Genomic DNA, 21732 nt, shown 5'->3' on the forward strand with positions numbered 1-21732 from the left:
TTAAACTATGCCCAGGCAAGCCTATGGAGCCATGGTTCTACAATGGGAAAAAATGAAACTGGCAGTTTTCTCCTCACCAGGTCATATAAAACATATTTTAAAATGTCCCTGCTTACCGTTGCAAGGCATCCTACCCCCGTGGCACTTAGGGGGGAACCTAGGAGAGGCATATATGTAAAATAAGGTCGTTTAAGACTTTGGAAATTCCTTTAACTCTAAAGTCTAATTTGCATATAATTTAATTTTAAAAGCAACCTGCAAAGCAGGGCTGCCTTTAAATAGACAGCAGGCAACACAGCAGTGCACATCCAAGTGCAGTAAATCTTCTGGGCCTCTAAACCTACATGCCCTACAGTATAGGTAGGTTGTCCGACCAATTGCAATTACACCTAATTACTGTATACTTTTTACATAGGCCACTGAACCTAGGTCTGGTTAGCAGAGATCAGGGCACAATCAGAGTCAAATACCACCAGTATCAGTCAAGTTAAATCATGGGGGTGATCAGGGCAAAAAGGATGCATTTCTCACAGTTTACTGTGATAGCTGTGCCTAATTTGTGAAAGAAAGAGTGGAAGTGCAAGTAGCTCTGCTCAGATGCCAGAGGATAGAGCTAATAAATGTTGGAGCACTGAATACCAAGGCTGGTAGTTTGAAATCTACCTCACGACCCTTTCATCCACTACCAGACACTCCCAGCCCATTTAGCTCACTCTTTCAGGTCCCTGGTTTGTCCTAAATGATTTTACCATCTTTCTCCTCCACCATCTTTCCAATTTGTTATTTTTTTACCTCTTTTGCACTCCAAAATATCTGATATGGAATAATAAGTGCTGGTCTCCATAAAGAAGTGATGTTGGCCCCACCGGCAGCCACCAGCTTAAATTAAGAACTCCCCGACTGCCTGGTGGAGTGCTAGCTATCATAGTGAGGACATCACCATTAAACCTGGCAAATTGTAGACCTTATGTTCTTTTTCCGTCTGTCACAGCCATGGAAAAACTGTCAGTGATGAATAGAAACATTAAAATAATGACACCCCACAAAAAAAGCTTCCTGGGAGTGGGAAATCGAGTTATGTGCTTTTACACAAAACGAAATCTCACTTTCAAAGTTTGTCGTTGAAAAACAAAATGTTTGGTAGGCAGCCATCAAAACCGATGGAGGCTGTCCACCAAAAGTTTGGTACCTTCAGAGGAATCGCCATGGTGGTTGTGATCTTTAAATATGGCATTCCTCTGCGCCCCAGGGTGGTGGATGTATTGCTTCTGCCACCCTGACGGGCAGAGTAAATAACTACCATCAACTCTAAATAGGCCCCTAGGTATGTGATTATATATGTTTGTGCGAAATGCAGTAATATTATTAAAATAACTCATAGTTATCATGCCCAATATTTAACATTGGCCAGCAGCCACTCTCAGTAGCCAATTGTAATAAGATGCGGGCAGTACTGGGATGCAATGAGTGACTAATCGGTCCTTAGCCACCCGAAGTGGAAGCATTCTGCAACACTGAACTTCAAAACGCTCAGCTCGCGCACCCAAATAATCAGGATTGTGCAAAAAACGCCTTTAACAAATAGTGCTAATTAACAACAAACAACATATCAATTCGTCCATGGACCAAAAAAATTACAGCAACTGAGAAAGTGATCAAGAGGAGAGTGAAGGCAGTCAAACTTTGGAGGCAAGATCAAGGTAGAAATCACAGGGAACCCTATTATGAGTCCTCTGTCATTCTGACGGAGCCGATAATCAAAGTTATTGGGCACAATGATGAGATCCATGGGAACACCACAAATCCTCTGTGATCACAAGGAGGTTTCAGACTCTGAAAGCACCGAAATCTCCAGGCGAAACTCAGGGAAGAAATGATGAGGAATTGTTGGGGGAGTCGGTCCTGGGATCACTGATTCCCCAGGTGATTCCTCATTCCTAAAAGGCCTATCAAGGTCCAACTTGCACATCCAGTAACTCTGTGTATCCGGTATCAGTAACTCCAGGAGGGAAGTTATTTGGCCTCACAATAGACAGTTCATAATGAGGCGCATTATGAATCATTTAACTCCTGACATAAGCAAGCTATTGTTTTTTTTGGGGGGGTTAAGCTAAAGACCTTTTAAAATATGAATATGATTATTAGTGAAAATGTGAACACGATTACTGGTGAACCCAGTAGTGGAGTCACTGCAATGAAAAGTGGTAGGTATTAGAAAATTAGTAAATGTAAGATCTATTGAAGGGTAACGGGTGGAATGGATTAGATAGTGATAACTAAAAATCAGAATGGTAGATTGAGGAAAAGTTGTGCACTAGGCTACCAGCAAGTGCAACAGTGGTGTTGTGTTAGAAAAAATATAAAGTGACCTTACTTGTGGGTGTCTGGAGAGACCCAGCAGCCGGGCCATGGGAATTGATCGAGTTGAGGATGAGTCTCCAATGATGGCCACCATCGGTGGGTTACTCTGGCAACGGTAGTTCAGGATGGGCACCTCCTTTCCTGTCAACATCCACATGGTGCCATGGTGGATTCTTCTGAGAGACACACAGGTGTTGTAGATCACAAATCCCAGTGTGATATTTGGAAGCAGGGTCTTGTTGTGGTTAATTTCAGCAACTGCAAAAGCCATAGCCTGGGCCATAAAGTAGCTGTAGATGTGAAAACTTCACACAGGGATAATGGAAATTAAACGTTAATTATATGTAAATTACTCAGTATTAAATCTTTGTAAAGTAACTACACCGCATGGCTGTCCAAGTGCCTCAGCACAGGTAGAGAACAGCGAAACAGATCTAAAATACTATTGGTTAGATGCCTCATTTCTTGTTCTAAAAATAGGAGGCCAAGTGCTCTTCAGTTCAGGACTGTAGATTGGTTCTGCACTCGATGACCAATATTTGTAAAAAAAACAATAGTGACTTTCACTCAGAGATGGTAAAAGACGCTAGTGCTCATTAATGGACAAGAAGTGGAAGAAATAAGCACCTATCGATCAAGGGCTATAAAAAAAGTACCATTCGGTGACATCATACATGTTTAAGGGTGAGCACTCCTCTATCAGACAGAATAAAAGTGATGACTACTCATTAATGAGGGATATTAAAAGAACATTTCAGCCATGCCAAAGAAGTGCACAAACATTGATTAGAGGTTCTTAGAGAGGTAAGCACATTCCTCAAGCAACAAACAAGAACCAAAGAATTGCAAAAACATTCATTATAGATTCTAAAAAGGTAAACTCTCATCAATAAGAGACAGAACAATCATGAGCATTCATCAGACATGGGCTGTTAAGGTGAGCACTGATCAACCAAGCACTACATTATTTGGCTGAGCTCGTATCATTCAAAGAGTGGAGCAGTACACTCAACAATCTGGGATTTTGAAAGAGCTGAGCAGTCATTGAGCCAATACAAGTCAAAGAATGGTCAACTCCATAAGAGTTTGCAAAATAGGTTAGCAGTGATCGATCAAAGAATGAAAGAGTGATAAGTATGCATCAAATAAGGACTGGGGAAAAGGACAACGTTCCATCAGTTACTGTCAGAGGTGAACAAAGTCTTAGAAAAACGTTGTTTTGTTATGATGTCCACTGAAGAGGTTGGAGCATATTAACAGTACAATTAATGTCCCTTATAAGGTTCTGGGTTGGCAATGACAGACAAAAACACTTCAAACTAAGCAACACTACAGGGCATGTTTGCAAGAAAAGTGACGGAGTGTGGCATTAGCCTTCTTGGCTTAACTCCTTGCATGCTCATGATGGAGCCGCTCCATCATGAGCATCGGTTGAGCTGTGCTCATGACGGAGCGGTTCCGTCATGGCCCTGCTGCCGCGCCTGCGCGGCGCGGATTCCACGCCTGCGCTGAGCATTCCATTGAGCAGGCAGTGCCATGACGGAACCGCTCCGTCATGAGCACAGCTCAACCGCGGCTCGTGACGGAGCGGCTCCGTCACGAGCATTCGAGCGCCGCTCGCCCCCCCCACCCCCTAGCGCTGCGGCGGAATTGCCGCCGCAGCGAAGGGGTTAATGTTGCGCTCTGCCACTTTTGGAATGCAGCCCTGCACCCTATTTGCAACAATACGGTGCAGCCCTGTGTTTCCCCCTGTGCTGGTGCTAATTACAGCTGTGTAGTGCCAACCCTGGCACACTTTCACCATAGTGCAAGGGTGCCTGCATTGTGGAAATGATTCCCTTATGTGCAGGAAGGGACAAAAGGTGTCCGTTCCTGCACCTAAACAATCATGCATGGCATTTTTCTCTTTTTATGTGTGCTGCACAATGCAGGACACATTGATACAGTAAAAACGAGGAGAAATAAAGTATTTCTCCTCATTGTGTCATGTTCAGACCAGGTTTTTTTTGTCTTAGTTTTGACGATGTCCAAAATCAATGGCTGTTGTGGCAGAATGCACACCGCAACACCCATTGCCTCCCCTTTTCATGCTAATTATAGCCTAAAAGGGTGCCTTGTTTACAAGGCAGCGTTAAGCCACATTAAGTGGCTTAACACTGCTTTGTAAATAAGGCGAAGCCTGTATTGCCACAAGAACATTTAAAAAAATGTTTCTTGTGGTGATAGGGGCTTGTAAATATGCCCCTACGTTTTTTGTGCGAGGGAAATAGTGATATATGTCTGATGGGAAAAAGAGTGATTGGAAGAAATAAAAAGGCTACCTGTAGGAGCATAACTATAAAACATAAAAAGAGAACATCATATTTACTTTGCATTGATTTTATTGACATGTATTCATTATTGTACAATTTTAGGGAGTTAGTGGTAAGAGCCACTGTTTCAAACAAGGCTTGGAGGAACACCATGAAGTTCAATGAAGCGTCAATGGAGGTTATGTAATCATGGGCTTACACATGGCATTCAGGGTACTTGGGCTCCTCGGTGTAGGGAAATATAAAATCCATCCGGTCATAGGTTACAGGGAAGGTGCCTCCGATAAGGACATCACCGGCCTCTCTGTACCCGGCTTGTTCAGAGCTCCTCAGACTGCAGCTCTTTCCATTTGATGGAACAGGCATCCAGAGCAGAACCAGCATCAGGGAGAGCCTCAGTGGGGGTGGTGAACTCAGCATTCTACTTACATTGATTACTGCAAATCTTAGTTTGAGTTGAGGCTTGGCACTCAATTTTTCACTCACAGAAAGTACCTGTTGACAAAAATCTCATGTTTAGCACATACAAAATTGAAATTGTTTTCAAAAGCAAAGAAGATCTTTCTGTCTGGTTGAAGAAATGATTGACTAGCAACATTCGCATCAAACACTGGTCTGAAAACTATAACTATCAGTGTTAAATGTGAGTCCTGGACCTCTGCTTCTATCAGTAACTCGAGAGTGGAACACCCTGAGAAGGATGTTTGTCTTTTCACGGCGTGATTGTGCTTCAAGACACTTACTTGACACGTGAGTTCCTCTAAAGGGATCTAGGGGCCTCATTTATGAGGCTGTGCGTCACTTTTACGCCGCCGGTGCGTCACTTTTTGTGACCACCAGTGGCGTAAAAAATGCGCTGTGTTGCGCCATATTTACAAAGTGACGCATCTAGGTAAATGCGTCACTTTGTAAACCCCTGCGCCACATTATACCTGCGCCAGGTATAATGTATGCAAGGGGGGCGTATTGACGCAAGAAAGGGTCGTAGAAGTGACGCAGTGAAATCTATCAGATTTCACTGCGCCACTTCTAGGACTCAATTGCGTCAAAATCTTACGCCTGCCTCACAGCAGGCGTAAGACTGACGCAAGCCCTTTCACATGGGGCTTGCCCCATGTGAAAGGACACATTGCTGGACACACTCCAGCAATGCGTCACTTTTGCGCCATACAGATACGTCAGAAATACTGACGTATCTGTAACTCCTTGCGACATGATGCATCATACAGTAATTATGACGCATCAATCATGTCACAAGGAGGGCGCACTGGGAAGTGACGCATCGCTGCTTTCACGCAGCGGTGCATCACTTCTCATAAATGAGGCCCTAAGTATTTATTGTCATGGCTGTGTTCCTCAAGGCCTTCTCTTTAGGTGTGTAGTCTGGTCAGTAAGACTGGGAGTGGGGTGGACTTCAGATTTTCCAACAATCATGTGTGCATATCATGTTAATCATTAAATGAGAAGCAGCACATGAGGGATTCTTAAGAGGTCGTGGAAAGGGAAAGAAGTGCGGATTGTGAGGGTATTTAAAACACAATATTTTGTAAAGGGAGACGAGTGTGTGTGTGTATGTGTGTTTGTCTGAGTGAGTATGTAAACCTCCCAGGTGAAATCTGACAGACACCTCACCATACCAGACTGAAAGCACATGTACCCAACTATTCATTAAATAATACATTTATTGGAGGGTGTAAACCCCTGCCCCCAAGGTATGCCCCTGGTTCTCTTCTCGTTATGAACTTTCTTCATATGAGTCCTTGTGGTCGATGAAGAGGACCTGCCTATTTTGTTTCAATGAGTGGAGGTAAAAAAACTGTGGTTAATTAGTGCCAGTGTGTGCAGGCGATGGGCACCAAAACTCATTTTTGGGGAACAGGACTAACTTTTCATCATCAGATTTTGACCCAAATCAAGAGAGTGCAAGTCACTAAAGGGTGAAAGGAGGAAGAGGGAAAAAAGTGGAAAAGGGCAAAATCAGGGCAGGGAATTAACCCGCACCAGTGAGATAAAGAGGCGGGAGATAGAAGGAGGTGGAACAAAAAGGCATACGGTGGAATTAGGAGTAGGCAACCTTGACATCCAGTAGCCCTGGTATTTGGCAGCACTAACTGTGCGCTTTATAAATACGTTAGGACCATACAGTTAATTTTGTGTAACTACAGCACAAGAATAAAGATGATAAACATTAATATCCCAGAAGCAAGTCTTGAGACACATGGAAGGAAGATATATTGATCATTCTTCCCTCAAGGAGGAGAGCACATATCTACCGGAGTGCGAGCACTGAACATTTGTGGTTGTGTACTTCAGTGATTTAGTGAAAGGAAGGACACTGCATTAGGAGAAAGCTCATGTGTAAGAAGAGGATGCAGCGGAATTAGGAATATAACAAACTGGTTTGTATAAGAGGGTGATGTTTCATCAGTGACACTTGAGGGTGATAGGATTGCGAACGCTTTTGTAGCAGGTGTTGTAGTAACGTTTTTTAAACAGGATTCAAGAGGAAGGTTTCCTAATGTCTGCAAGGAAACGAACATAGGCCTGTGGCACATTTCTTGAGAACAAGGGCCTCGAGGTTGTTTGCATTCTCTAATGGGGGTCTCAGAGTACAGTAGTGGATTGCTTTTCAGTCCCTGAACCACTAGAAGCCTGCCATATTTGTGCCAGAAACTTGGATGAATTTACATCAGTGAATTAAGTATATTTTACCCACAAAATCACAGCTAGCGGAAATGCTGGTAATTCTGCGGCTGGATTAAATGAGCATTCCATACTGATGTAAAAAAGTCGCGAGGGAATCCAAATTTCCCTGCCAGTTTCTGAGTGATCACAGAAGTTTGTGTGAAACACTCTAGACATGCAGTGCTGCCTTAAAGCCCCATAAGAATCCCTGGGCAACTCCTAAGGTGAGTCTTTGAAGCTTGAGGTGGAAGAGAGCAGCTGTCTGCCGCATCTAAAAATAAAGGTGCAGCATTTTAGCACAGTATTCTATCAGTATCACATCCCCAAAATACTCTGTAAAAGTTCGTTTTTGCCAAGTTGTCGATGATCCGGGTGTAACACGGGAGGGCGCAACCTGCCCGTAGGTTTATGCCCTGCTCCATCCTGCAGGGACGTAGGAATATGATCCTTCCAAAGCCTAGTCTGATGATGAAATATTGAATTTAAGTGTCAGCAGTAAACATAATGCATGTCTGTCCAGGTGCTTACGGCTGTCCCATAAATGACTGACACTGGACTAAGTTCTACCCAGTGAAAATGAGGAGGGGGTGTACTGTCCTCTGGTTATTACCTTGAATCACCAATTTATAATAACAAAACAAAAAAACATAAAATCAATTTTTAAAAAGTGCCATCTATTGCGGCTTCTCACTTGCCCCTCTGTGGACTGACAAGAGTTGTCTGTTTTCTGTCCCGTTTCTTTATATATGCTAATAATGTATTCACAGATTGTCACACGGATAGTTTCACAAAGCGCCTGGCTATGCACTTTAATAACGAAGTAAAAAAATATTAATGAAAAAGAAAAAAATAAGAAAATGTTTGAATGTGTTAGATATATGCCTGGATGTGTTTTGTTGTCTTTGGTGGGCAGATGGTGTGTAGTGCAGTGTGTGACTAGTGGAACGGTAGTTCAAGGGAGCATGGAACTGTGTATGAGGTCCAGGGTGCTGTCCAGGACGGGGTCTCCATTTTACAATCTGTTTTTATATCTTCATCCCATATCTCTATGTCTCTTTATATAACTCTGATCTCGCTCTCCTGTCTTCTTTTTCATGGTTCCCTTCTCTAGCAGCTCTTCATCTCCTTTGCTCTCCATTATTTTATCAGTTATGTTTTCTTTCTCTATTCTTTTACATCTCAGTTCCCCCTCCTCCTTTCTCTCTCTGTCACTTCTTCACTTCTATCCTCCTTTCCATCTCTCTCTTTGTTCATGTATCTTATCTATATTAACCTTTCTTCACATTTATTGTCTCCAAACTGATATTTCTTGGTCTTCTTCTCTCTTATAAATCTATTTTTTCTTTTTCATCCAACACGTTCGATTGCTCACCATTTTCTTTATTATAACAACTGTATTTATGTGTTTGTTTGACAAAGTGGAAGAGCGGAAAAGAAGACTGGAGATGCTCGGAAGCCTTCTTCGAATCTCTGTGTCTACCAGCACAGGGTGCCATAAACAGCCTGTGGGACCAGAATATCGAGTAGGGAATATAATTCCTCCATAGTACAGCAGCCGACATATTGAGGACAAAAAAATCGACAGGTATGTATGTACAGATTTTCTATACCTAATTCCACTTGTATGTACCTTGCCAATATATATCTTCAAGGTACGAAAACGTGGTGTTTACAATATCAAATCTATTCCTACCTATAAAAGGCTACCTTTTGTCTTTTTTGGCACCTCATTATTTTGGCTACGACATTAAGATATCTCAAACATTCCCTTCCCGATATTGTAGGCTACAATCCATACACAGCAGAAGGGTTCCGAGCCACCCCATTCACTGATGTTACCTTCCGCCATGTTGTCTCCGAGGTGGGCTGATGCCGCGCAAAGCGTGAGATCACGCTACAGCAGCCGGTGTTAGCGCGAGCTCCCGCAGCTGAGATGGCCACGCGCCGGCCGGAGTTTATACCATTCAGGCGGCTGCGGCTGACAGCTGTCCAATCCCACGGGAGGGAATGCGTTTACGCGAAAATATGGAAAGCGCGCGTACAGCTCGGCTCTCGAGGCATGTACTCCAGGGAGAGAAAAAAAGATCAAGTTAGTACAATCAACTTCTGCTTATGCACATGTATACTTCATGGAATGTAGGAGTTTAGAAGAAACTGATGCTAAAGAAATCAATATATGTGCAGCCTCACTGATATTTCTCTTATGGGCATCTGTTTACATTAGGAGCCTATTTTTTATAAGTAATAATCTATTAATTGTTGCACGTGCACTGCATTATTAAGGCATTTTGTATACATCCAGCATGCTTAATGTTAGCCTTCTGTGCCTGGGCAGACACATTCATCCCTGCTTGAGGCTCCTTACAGACCGCATGCAGAGTCATCAACAGTACACTTCCTTACACTAATCCCATAAGAATGAATGAATGGATGACTATGAATATGCTGTTTCTACAGCGCACACCTAGTATCAAGAGACGTCCTAGCGCTACAATATTGGCCGCCCCTCGCTCCTTCTACCAAGAGTGTTTGCGGGAGCACTGGCAGCCACCCCTGACGTCGCAGAAGAGAAAGCACAACTTTAGACGGGTGGGAGTGCGGCAGCACCAGACACAGTGCGGAGATGAAGTGATTATATCTGATGCAACTTCGACACCCAAGTCCTTTGCTTTTTCATGCCAGCATCTTTTGAGCACTAAAAGATTACTAAAGGAAAGGAAAAGGAAGGGCAGCGAAAATATCGAGGTTACATGGCCGGCTGGATACACGGTACACGGTGCATATGCCAGCAGAGCGGCAGGGGCATACAGATATCGCATCGCATATGAGACAGATATATTGCCATTAACAGCTACAAAGCGGCGGGGAAACTAAAGCGGCATAGCGGCGGCAAAGCGCGCTTGGTGTTTACCTCCCTGAACACGACGGAAAGCAATGGTGCTGTCAGCGGTCTCCACAGCGGGCTGCTTCATACGGGTCTGCGGCGGCTCCTGGCTGCAGCTTCGCTCGGAGTTGGGCTGGCGCACAGCGGAGCTCGCGGAGTTCGCGCGGCCTGGAGGCGGGGCCACACGGAGCAGGCGAGACTTGGGAAGCGGTGCAGAGGCGGCAGCAGCGGCTCTGGCAGACCCGACAGACCCATCAGACACGACAGTTTGGTGCAAGGAGGCGGAGGGGCTCGGCGCTGCGGGGGCACAGTCAAGGTGAGGCAGAGGGTCTCTCTGCTCATAGTATTTGCCCTATCTATGGCTCCTAAAAACAACACTGGGGGCAAGTCAAAAAAGAAAGGCACGGCTGATGGTGGCAGCGCAGACAGTGTCCTAAGCTTAGACTCTATGGCAAACATCGAGGTGGAAGGTGCTGCATTGGAAGTTGGATTAGGGCGGGCAAAACCTCTACAGCCCACAGGGCAGAACACCCCTAAGGAAATGCGTCCTCCCTCAGCCAGAACCCGACAAGCTACAGCCACAGCGACTGTCAGTGTGGTGGAAATGCTGAATCGAAATGAAAGAAAAAACACTGAAGGACAGTGAGCCAGCCTCAGTAGCCACGGCGCCTGGACTACCGGGGTCATCCGCACTACCTACTCTATCTGTTTTACCCGAGTTGCTCTCTCCACCGACACCAGCCATTATTTCAGTAGAGGATCCTGGTATAGTTCCAGCACCGCAACCAGTAGCACAATTAGTCCCGAATCTGCAGCAGTTGCAGCAGTTTCATCCACAGGCATAACTCCCTCGGTCATGTCAGGTGGGAGCCAGGGAGGACGCCGCAGGCGGGGGCATGATCCTGATGACACAATCAGAGTCTCTAGTTGCTGAATTTAGTGCTGACGATATCGGAGTTGCCATCACCTCACTGCCCTCACAAGGTGCGATGAACCCTGCGTTGAACCTTTCAACAGAAGAGTCAGCAGCCCCACCAGTCAACAGCGAGGGCAATCAAGGAGGCCCAACAACAGCTGAGATATTCACTGCCCCAGAGATACATAGGGGCCTACTCGCCAACTCTAAAGCTAATACAATCCACCTCGGGGTCACACATGGTGAGAGGGAAAAGGAAAAGACCCCCAGCGAGTGCTTCTTTTCTGTCACAGAGGAGGCCAACTGGTCAGAGGATGATGATGACGAGCCACACAGCTCAGATATAGATGGCAGTAATCCGGAGACAGAGAGCGACAGTGAGGCAGGGCTACCGTCATCTATTATCAAAAATGTGCACCCTCAAAGGGACCACACAGCACTAACTTGGGACCATTCTCCTACGACATCTCTGCAAGGGAACTCTAACCTGGCTATGGGTAATGCGAGGCACAACGAGACTGCGCAGTTGTCAATGATGGCGATGATGGAATCAATTCAGCAAGGGATAACTGCACACAGAGAAGAAACCCGCTCAGACAGCCTTAAATCCCAAGCTGCAATAAGAAAGATGAAAGCAGTGGTTAGAAAGATGTCAAAAGCCTGGGTAAATGTTGGAGACAGGGTCTCGAATCTAGAGGAGAGGGTAGTCGCCACTGAAGCTGAGGCGGCCGCAGCCACAAATAAAGTTGAAACACTGGGAGCCCAAGCAATCGACATCCAGTGGAAGCTGGAGGACCTAGAGAACCGGCAAAGAAGGAACAATCTCAGGGTCCTGGGTATTCCGGAAGGGGCTGAGGGTCAGGATGCCAAAATGTTTATTGTCAAAACATTTGAGAAAGCCTTTCCAGACATTGCCGGATGGAACTGGACTACTGAAATACAGAGAGCACACAGGACACCCTTCAGATTGAGAAAAAACGCCAGAGAAGGGGATAAGCCTAGAGCGATCTTAATCTATATAGGCAATTTTCTTCTTCGTCAGTCCATATCAGAGAAAGCCCGGCCAGACTCCAAAAGAACCTTTGAAGGAGGGTCCTTCTTTGTCAGGCCGGATTTCTGCCATACCACCGTGGAACGCCGATGGAGATTAAGACAATTAATCAAACCCTTCCAGGATAAAAGAGTGCAGGTTTATCTTATCAATCCTGCTCAGTTAAAGATAATCCACCTAGGCAAGATTATATACTTTTCCTCGGAAATTAAGGCTCAGGAGTTCCTAGACTCTCTATAATATGTCATATCACTTATGTTAGCCAACAAAGGCTAAGGCTCTAATTTATGTCACTGGTTGAAGTCTAAGGGTTAGCTTGGTTTAAGCTTAAGTTTGAATCTCACAGAAGAAAGTGTGTCACGTTATGGAGATTTGTGGGTACACATAAGGTTGAGGTTGAAGTTTGGATCTATTGATTGCACTGTGTCCGGCGCAGGGCCGCACCCATCACACGCACAGACCTAGTCTGCGCGCCTCACCTGGGAGTAAGTTGGGGTCAGGGGGGAGGGGAGGGGGGGAATCTCGAGGGAGGGTGTGGAAGGGGGAAAAAGAAGCAAAAAGAAAGTTCATGCAATAAATATGTCTATTGATATATCGGAGATGTTGAAAGTGGTCAAACCTGTTGATGTCAGATTTAGGATAAAATGTGACTGGTTAGTATGTTGGCTCGTCTCTCTCCAGGGATATGTCAAGGATTAAGATAATCAGTCTCAACATAGGAGGACTGAACGATTGGAAAAAGAGGGAAAAATTCGTGGAGTATGTTAAATTAATCCAGGCCGACATTATGTGTATACAAGAGACTCACCTACCTTGGAAAAAGAAACATTGGCTGAACATAAGGGGGTATGAAATTTTGTCTTGCTCCTCACAGACCTCAACTATCAGGGGGGTAGCCATTTTAGGCCGGGTAGGACTGGGGGGTGCTAGAAAATCAAAAGCTGATCCGTTGGGAAGATGGGCAATTTGTGAATTGAAACTAGGCATCACTCTATGCTCAGTGTATGGTTCTAATCTGGACGACTCAGGGGTGATGGATTACATTGAACGGGAGTTTACTAACTGGCCATCACCTATGGTATTTTGCGGTGATCTTAATATTTCAGCCGATTTCACAGGCAACACCCCTTATAGTGGCCGCAAGCCTCGAGTATTTAGGGCAGTGTCCTCTATAATCCACTCTTATGGCCTGAAGGATGTCTGGGGCAACCAAAAGAAAAATGAACCTGGGTTCACATACTTCTCACACCCATTTAATAAATACACAAAATTGGACTATTTTTTTGTTTCAGCCACACAATTTAGCAATGTTGAAATTTCAATGCTCCCAAAGCTAATTTCGGACCATAATCCCCTTGTCTTGAATATGTCTGTCACCAAACCAAGAGAAAAAATGAGACCATGGTCCTTTGACAGGAAACTACTAGTGGACAGCGACTATATAGCACATATAAAGGAGTGGTCCAAATCCTTCTTTGATGCTAATAGATATAGCGCTTCCCGCGGCATGGTCTGGGATAGCTTTAAGGCTGGTCTAAGAGGGGAGACAATTAGTTTTTCTGCACGGCTTTGGAAAAAAATGAAGGAAGATAGGGAATGTCTTTTGGTTAAACTGGTGAAGGCAGAGGAGCAACATAGGAAAGATGTCTGTCACGCGATCCAGGGGTCGCAGAGCCTAGAGAGCCTAAATATTATACAAGCAGATATCCAGCGACAATTAGCAAAGAAGGCTGCAGCAGAATATCAGACCCGCAGAGTGGGCATGTATGAAACAGGCGAGAATGCTGGCAGGGCTCTAGCACTTCGGATAAGACAGGCCACCTCAAAAAATATCATCACCGAGATTAAAGATGGCGGGCAGACGTATACAAAGCCAATAGAAATCATAGAGGTCTTTAGGCGATTCTATCAGGTCCTCTATAAGGAGGAGGCAGACACAGCACATCCTGGTATAAATTGGCAGGATACAGGTCTTAATCTGACGTCCAATGAGAGGGAATCCCTAGAACAGGATATTACTATGGAGGAGCTTCTTCAGGCACTAAAAGATCTTTCTGCTGGCAAGGCAGCAGGGCCCGATTTCATACCTCTTGAAGTTTATAAATGCCTGAGGGAAGAAACGGCCCCCCTCTTGCTAGATCTATTTAACGGGGTCATTAACACAGGTACTATACCAGAATCCTGGACTAAAACCAATATTGTGGTCTTTCACAAAAAGGGCAAACCCAAGGAGAGCCCGGGCTCTTATCGGCCTATATCACTAATTAATAGTGATAATAAACTCTATGCTAAAATATTGGCTTCACGGATGGGTAGGATCATCGCGGGCCTCGTCTCTCCCTGGCAGCATGGCTTTATCCCTGGAAGAGGTACCACCGACCATATTAAAAGAGCCATAACTTTGTTTGACTTGCATGCACGGGGGGAGGGGGGATCGCGATGATCCTCCTCGACGCAGAGAAGGCGTTCGACCGGGTCAGGTGGAGCTTTCTCTGGGAAGTGTTGGTCGGCAAATGATTTGGTCCCCGATTTCTCCAGGGTATCAAGGCCATGTATTACAATCCAATAGCTAGCATCCAGTTAATGGGCGAGGGCTCCAACCTGATCCATATTTCAAGAGGGACGAGACAAGGGTGTCCGTGCTCACCCATCCTATTTGCACTCTATATCGACCCCCTGATTTGCCGCATTATGAGTAATATTAATATAAAACCAATTATCACCAATGGTCTTGAAACCAAAATTCTCGCATATGCGGATGACATAGCTATCCCCACTGTCGATCCAGCTAGTGCTATGAGGGAAATAATCAACATCACCTCCGATTTTGGGAATGCTTCTGGATATAGACTTAATGTGGCAAAAACACTGGTATTATGTTCAAGCCAAACAGTTAAACTGGATGATAGATATGTGGATTCAGTAGTATATCTGGGAATTACAATCAACGCCCAGACACAGGAAATTATTAAAGATAACTTCTCACCACTAATTTTGAAAATGAAACAGGACCTAAAAAGAATCGATACTCTCCATTTATCAATTATAGGTAGGGCCAATGTCATCAAAATGGTAATGTTCCCAAAAATCCTATATAAGTTTAGGTCAATCCCCTTTAAAATAGATTATATTCTGATCAGGGAGATGGAGGCCATTTTTATGAATTTTGTTTGGCAATACGGCAAGGTGAGGAGATCAATTAAATGTATGTCTCTACCCCAGGAACAGGGTGGATTGGGTATACCTAATCTAAAACTATACCACTGGTCTTGCCTCCTCACAGATATGGCTATACTTTTCTTCCCTGCTGATATGATACATTCCCAGTGCAGTATCCCATCCATATACCAGCTAGCATTAGGGAACGAGGCGTATGGTATACTGTTAAGGAACTATGATAAACGCTTCTTCAAGTCCCCAGGCTACAAAATATTGTAAGATATCCGGGTGGTATGGCTGGCAATACAAAAGAACCAGAGCATTCCTAAGTTTAATAAACACACTCCACTTTGGAAATCAGGGTTATTCCCGCACTTAAGCAAAGATGGCTCTTGGAGACACTGGGAAAGTCAGGGAATCACTACATTGGGCCAAGTTATGGTAAAGGATGCTCTGAGGCCCCTCGATCTTCTGAAGTCACGATATTCACTCCAAGGCTCTCAAGAGTTTAAATATATACAATTGACTAACACAATTAAATCGAAAAGACCTACTATAGATATATCAAAAGAATGTATACTATTAGATTCCGGGTTGGTGGTAGCAGCCCGGCGCCATTTGTTGAGAGACTGCATAACGGCAGACCTGACTACAATTGCTTAACTTATTTTAACTTGTATTTTTCTTGGGCCATATTGTGTTTTTAATAGTCACTTTGTGCAAAGCAGTGATTACAACTGCCACTTGCACGCGCGAGTGCTTTTAAATTTGTATGTGTGCAGGGCGGCTGATTAATAGCGCCACTCGCACTCTCACCTGAACTGCGGCCCCTCTGCCTCGTTCCATCGCGGCTTCTGCCGATTGTGTGGAGGGCGGCTCACTTACCGCGGCTCCTAGTGCCGGTCCGGTGGTGGGAACGGGCGCCATATTGGGAGGAGTCAGAGAGCGCAGGGACCTGTGGCAGCGGTCCAGTCGCTCGAGGCTCCCTCCCATAAAACGATTGGGAGTCCCTTCTCACTCGTGGATTCCGGGTTGGTGGTAGCAGCCCGGCGCCATTTGTTGAGAGACTGCATAACAGCAGACCTGACTACAATTGCTTAACTTATTTTAACTTGTATTTTTCTTGGGCCATATTGTGTTTTTAATAGTCACTTTGTGCAAAGCGGTGATTACAACTGCCACTTGCACGCGCGAGTGCTTTTAAATTTGTATGTGTGCAGGGCGGCTGATTAATAGCGCCACTCGCACTCTCACCTGAACTGCGGCCCCTCTGCCTCGTTCCATCGCGGCTTCTGCCGATTGTGTGGAGGGCGGCTCACTTACCGTGGCTCCTAGTGCCGGTCTGGTGGTGGGAACGGGCGCCATATTGGGAGGAGTCAGAGAGCGCAGGGACCTGTGGCAGCGGTCCAGTCGCTCGAGGCTCCCTCACATAAAACGTAATGTGTTGGAGGGAGCGCAGCGGACGAGCGCAGCGGGCGCGACGGAGGCGCGCCAGAGTCGCGCTAGAGTCAAGCTCGTCTGCGCTCGTCCGCGAGCGTCTGGGGCTAGGGGCTAAGGACCCTGTCGGTCCTGTAGTATATACATCTGCTGACTTGTTAGCGTTGCGACCCACTATTATCACATGCCCCCCCGTACCCCTTAATACGGTGAAACGGACATTTCGCTTAGGCATTACTAATCCCATTAATATAGCTATGGACCCTGGCTCTAACTATGCGGTGTTGGAAAGTACGGCTGGCACTATTTGCAATTTTAAATATGTTTACTTAAACACTCGTTCTATGCCCAAACATCAGATGGACATCTTTATGCTGCTATCTGATACTAAACTGGATTTACTCTTGTTGACCGAGACATGGCTTACACCGGATTCTTTACCGGACATCTTGGCTGCTTTGCCTGCTGAGTATTACATCATGTCTGTGTCTCGACCGGCAGGTAAAATTGGGGGCGGGGTGGCCATTATCTCCAATAAGAAACATCAACTTAGACAACTCTCCTCCTTAGATGTACCTAATGTGGAGAACATTGTTGCTAAATTGGATACTGGTAATGGGACACTTGTGGTGGTTCTGTTATACCGCCCGCCCCAAAATATGGCTATGTTTCCTGCTATTTTCGCTCAGCAACTGGCCATGCTGACCACTAATAATTCTAAATTACTTTTGATCGGGGATTTAAATCTCTGCTTTGATAATATATTACTAGACCCCCAAGCAGCTGAAACGAAGGATCTTTTGAGTGATCTGAATTTAATACAACATATAGACACTCAAACCCATCAAAAGGGCCACAGTCTCGATCAAATTTGGTCATTGAACTTACCTATTGATTTTATTGATATTAAACCATGTAGTTGGTCTGATCATTTTATTATTAGTTTCTCTTTTTGTGTTGTGAAAGCTCCTCAATTTAAACTGAAGGCTACCAGTCTGACTCGGAAATGGTCCTCTTTGGACATTTCAACTTTTTTAAATCTGTTAAAGTCTACCTTGCCAGAGCAGAGCTTGGATGTGGAGACTGCCGACTGTAGGCTTCAAGAATGGCTTAAGTTGGCCATCAATGTCTGTGTCCCTCTCACTCGCTTCGATAACTCACGCGATGTGGGCGCACATAAGTGGTACACACCGGAGTTGAGGAAACTAAAACTTGAAGTGAGGCAACATGAGAGGACATGGCGTACCAATTACTGTCCTCAAGCAAGGATTGCATATTGTCTAATTCGTAAAGCCTACCAAAAGACACTGCACACTCACAAAACTGATTATTTCTCTTCTAAAATACTCAATGCGACTAATAAGTCGAAAGAAATTTTCAGGATTGTGACTGAGCTGTGCAATGATGAAAGAACTTCTCCCCCAGTTGTCCCTTCTCAATTCCTCTGCAATTCCTTGAATGATTATTTTTATGACAAAATAGTGTTGATTAAGGATACTCTATCCAGGCTTCCAGTCTGCATGCCGATAGATGATACCTTTTTTAATCCCTTTACTTTGCATTCTTTCCCTTTAATCACTGACCAAATCCTTTTAGATTTGCTTACTAGAGTTAAAAGTGGATCCCCTCAGGATGTCTGCCCTCCTCAAATAATGAGGGAGATTGGTCGGGCAATCCCCAATAGCCTGCTTCCTCTGCTTAACAATTCCCTGATGTCAGGGACTGTTCCGGATAGTTTTAAACAGGCCTTGCTGATCCCTTTAAAAAAGAAACCCGGCATTGACTCCTCAGACCTCTCAAATTATAGACCAATATCGTTACTGCCTTACCTATCCAAAATATTGGAGGCCCATGTGACCAATTGTCTATCAAGTTTTGTGGAAGCCTCTGGTTATTTACAATCTAACCAGGCAGGTTTCCGGCCTGGTCATTCCACCGAGGCAGTGATAATGGCCGTTCAGAACACCTTGAGGTCTAACGCTGACGGGGACCTGCACCAGGCCTTGGTGTTATTAGATCTGTCCGCCGCGTTCGACACGGTTGACTACACCATCTTGGTCAACCGTGTCGAACAGGCTGGACTTCGAGATTCGGCTTTGGCCTGGATCAGGTCCTTTATTTCAGAACGTACCCAGTCGGTTCGTCTGGGTTCTTTTACAGCCCCTAAAAATATTTCTTTCTGTGGGGTTCCCCAGGGATCTTCCTTGTCCCCTTTATTATTTAATTTGTATATGCGGCCTCTTTTGTTCTCCTTACAACAGTTTAATGTTGAGGTATACAACTATGCAGACGATCTGCAGTTGGTTTTTGTCCTAAACTCAGACAATGCGGCTGAGGATTTTCGAGCAACCATGTCCTTTATCCAAAGGTGGATGTCCTTAAACCACCTTAAGCTAAATCCGGGAAAAACTGAGCTCATTCTACCTGGGAAGAGTGAGATTAGTTGGAGCCCTTGCTTTTGGCCATCGGACATGGGCTCGCCTCCAATAAAATCCCGTACAACAAAAAGCTTGGGAGTGACTCTCAGTGAGGACCTCTCCTTGGAAAGTCAAGTTGGAACAGTGGTTTCCACGGGGTTTTTACAACTGAGGAAGATCAAGAAAATAGCACATCTCCTCACAGGTTTGGCCTTAATTCAAACAGTCAGTGCTCTTGTCCTGTCTCATATCGATTTTTCAAATGGCCTCTATTTGGGGGCTCCTATTGGCCAATTGAAAAGATTGCAATACCTGCAAAATCAAGCAGCGAGACTTATTTGTAAAGTCCCGAAGTGGGAATCGATTAGACATGGACTGGAGACCTTGCACTGGCTGCCTGTGGAGCAGAGAGCAATGTTTAAGGTGGGTTGTATTGTGTTTAAGGCTTTGGAGGGCAAGGGTCCCATGTTTCTTAGACAACTGCTACGTAGATATCAACCTCTGCGCAGCTTGAGATCTGCCCACAAAGACCTACTCGAGGTTCCCCGTTTTAAAAGAAAACGTCAGGGAGGTAGCAGTTTCCAATTTTTAGCTGCCTCATTGTGGAACTCACTCCCCCTGACTCTGCGACACAGCAGGGACCTCCTCACCTTTAGGAAGGCATTCAAAACCTTTCTTTTTTCTCAGGCTTATTGTAAGTAGTGATTTGTGTCTTTTATGTACTGTTATGTTTGATTCTCTCCAGCGCCAAGAAGCCTTCGGGCGTATGTGCGCTTAACAAATAAAAAATAACATAACATAACATAACATTACATGAAGGGTGGCGGCCGCCGCATAAGGAAAATATATGCATTATTCCTGGGAACGCTGCCTGATGATATGCTTAAGACAGAGGCTACCTGGGCTGGGAAACTGAACGACCCCGATATCGATCTAGACAGAGCCATCCTTATGGATAAAAGGTTTCTACGCTCTTCAAACCTTAGAGCACAGCATTTTAAAACCCTATTTAACTTATATTATACACCGGCAAAACTGTATGATTGGGGTAAGAGAGCGGATAACAACTGCCCTAGATGTGGTAAGGGCCCTGCCGATCTGCTTCACATGTTTTGTAGCTGTGAGAAACTAGGGCCAACGAAAAACGAAATCGCAAAGTTTTTAGAGGGGCTGCTAGCTGTCAGGATCAACCTATCCCCTACACTTTTAATATTCGGGTATGACGCCAAACTGGGTTTAAGCACAGAGTCTGAGGCACTTGTGTTTATAGCAACAGCTGTTCTTAGAATATTAATTGCTGCTGCATGGAAGGACGTTGATGCTCCAACCTTTCAGATGTGGATCTGTAGGCTGCTCGGGATCCATAATATCGAGTCGGAGCTGTACGCACTGAAGGGAGTGAAATCCAGGGATATGGGGCTAAGGATTTGGTCGCCCGTGGCAGCATGGAGGCGGTCAAAAACCACGCGCCAATAGCTTTTAATACCTATGTAGATATTCCCTCCTGTCCTTCACATACATAGTATTACTTCTCCTATAATATTGGTTTTTTATCTGTTTTAACATCCTGTATGTATACTTATTCGGTATCTCTATATTAATGTGTTTTTCTCGTATTTATTGGATATGCTATTGTCATGAACCTTCAATAAAAATAAAAAAATAAAAAAATAAAGAATATGCTGTTTCTACAGCGCACACCTAGTATCAAGAGACGTCCTAGCGCTACAATATTGGCCGCCCCTCGCTCCTTCTACCAAGAGTGTTTGCGGGAGCACTGGCAGCCACCCCTGACGACGCAGAAGAGAAAGCACAACTTTAGACGGGTGGGAGTGCGGGTCCACTGTGGTCTTGACTACAAGTTGCACTGTATTGGTGAGGTATGCTATGCACCATGCAATAACACACTTAGGCCCAATATAGGAACTAAATGCAAACTGCAGCAGTACTGCACGTTTTTCTGTAACATATCCTGCATGTACATGGACGTCTTAGTAAGATGCATATTGCACACTGTGAGAATGGCAGGGACATGCAGCGGCGGCTCCTCCGCTAAGGGGGAAGAGCATTGCCCCACTGCCCTGCTAGCAGTTTAAAAGGGAAAACTAAAATGATAATAACCAATGTTATTATCATTTTAGTTTTCCGTTCCTGCAGCAGGGGCCAGGTGGAGGAGTGGTGGTGAGCACACTCTAAGGTGCGCATTACGGTTTGGCCTATTGTCTTCGGCCGGCCAAACAGTCAGGCGCACTTTGCATGTTCTCCATCGGCTGTAATGCACAGCCTGGGTGAAGAACTTACACAGGCTCTCACTCCCTCTTTGAGCGCTAAACCACGGTGCTCAGACCAATCACAATGCTGATGTAAGCCAGTGTTGTTAATGGGTAGGGTAGTATGGAAGCCTGTGTGGTTCCTGGTTCCAGCTGTCGTCTGAGGAGCCTAGGAGGACCGAAAGGCAGCTGCCAGCCGGCCTTTAGGTAACTATTTAAAAATAAAATGAATTACCCCAC

General features: G+C 45.0%; 1 protein-coding gene across 1 annotated transcript in view; it reads right to left on the bottom strand.

The window, feature by feature from the left end:
• Positions 1-5147, bottom strand: part of LOC144797960 (vomeronasal type-2 receptor 1-like) — a 50492-nt gene extending 45345 nt beyond the window's left edge. The window contains exons 1-2 of the mRNA XM_078668765.1: positions 4873-5147; positions 2370-2666 (exon numbers count right to left, since the gene is read on the bottom strand). Coding sequence (XP_078524891.1) covers positions 2370-2666; positions 4873-5093 — 518 coding nt within the window. The 5' untranslated portion in view covers positions 5094-5147. The remainder of the gene's footprint in view (positions 1-2369; positions 2667-4872) is intronic.
• Between the last annotated feature and the right edge of the window lie 16585 nt (positions 5148-21732).

Source organism: Lissotriton helveticus, chromosome 12 (assembly GCF_964261635.1).
Source record: "Lissotriton helveticus chromosome 12, aLisHel1.1, whole genome shotgun sequence".
NCBI classification, from domain to species: Eukaryota; Metazoa; Chordata; class Amphibia; order Caudata; family Salamandridae; genus Lissotriton; species Lissotriton helveticus.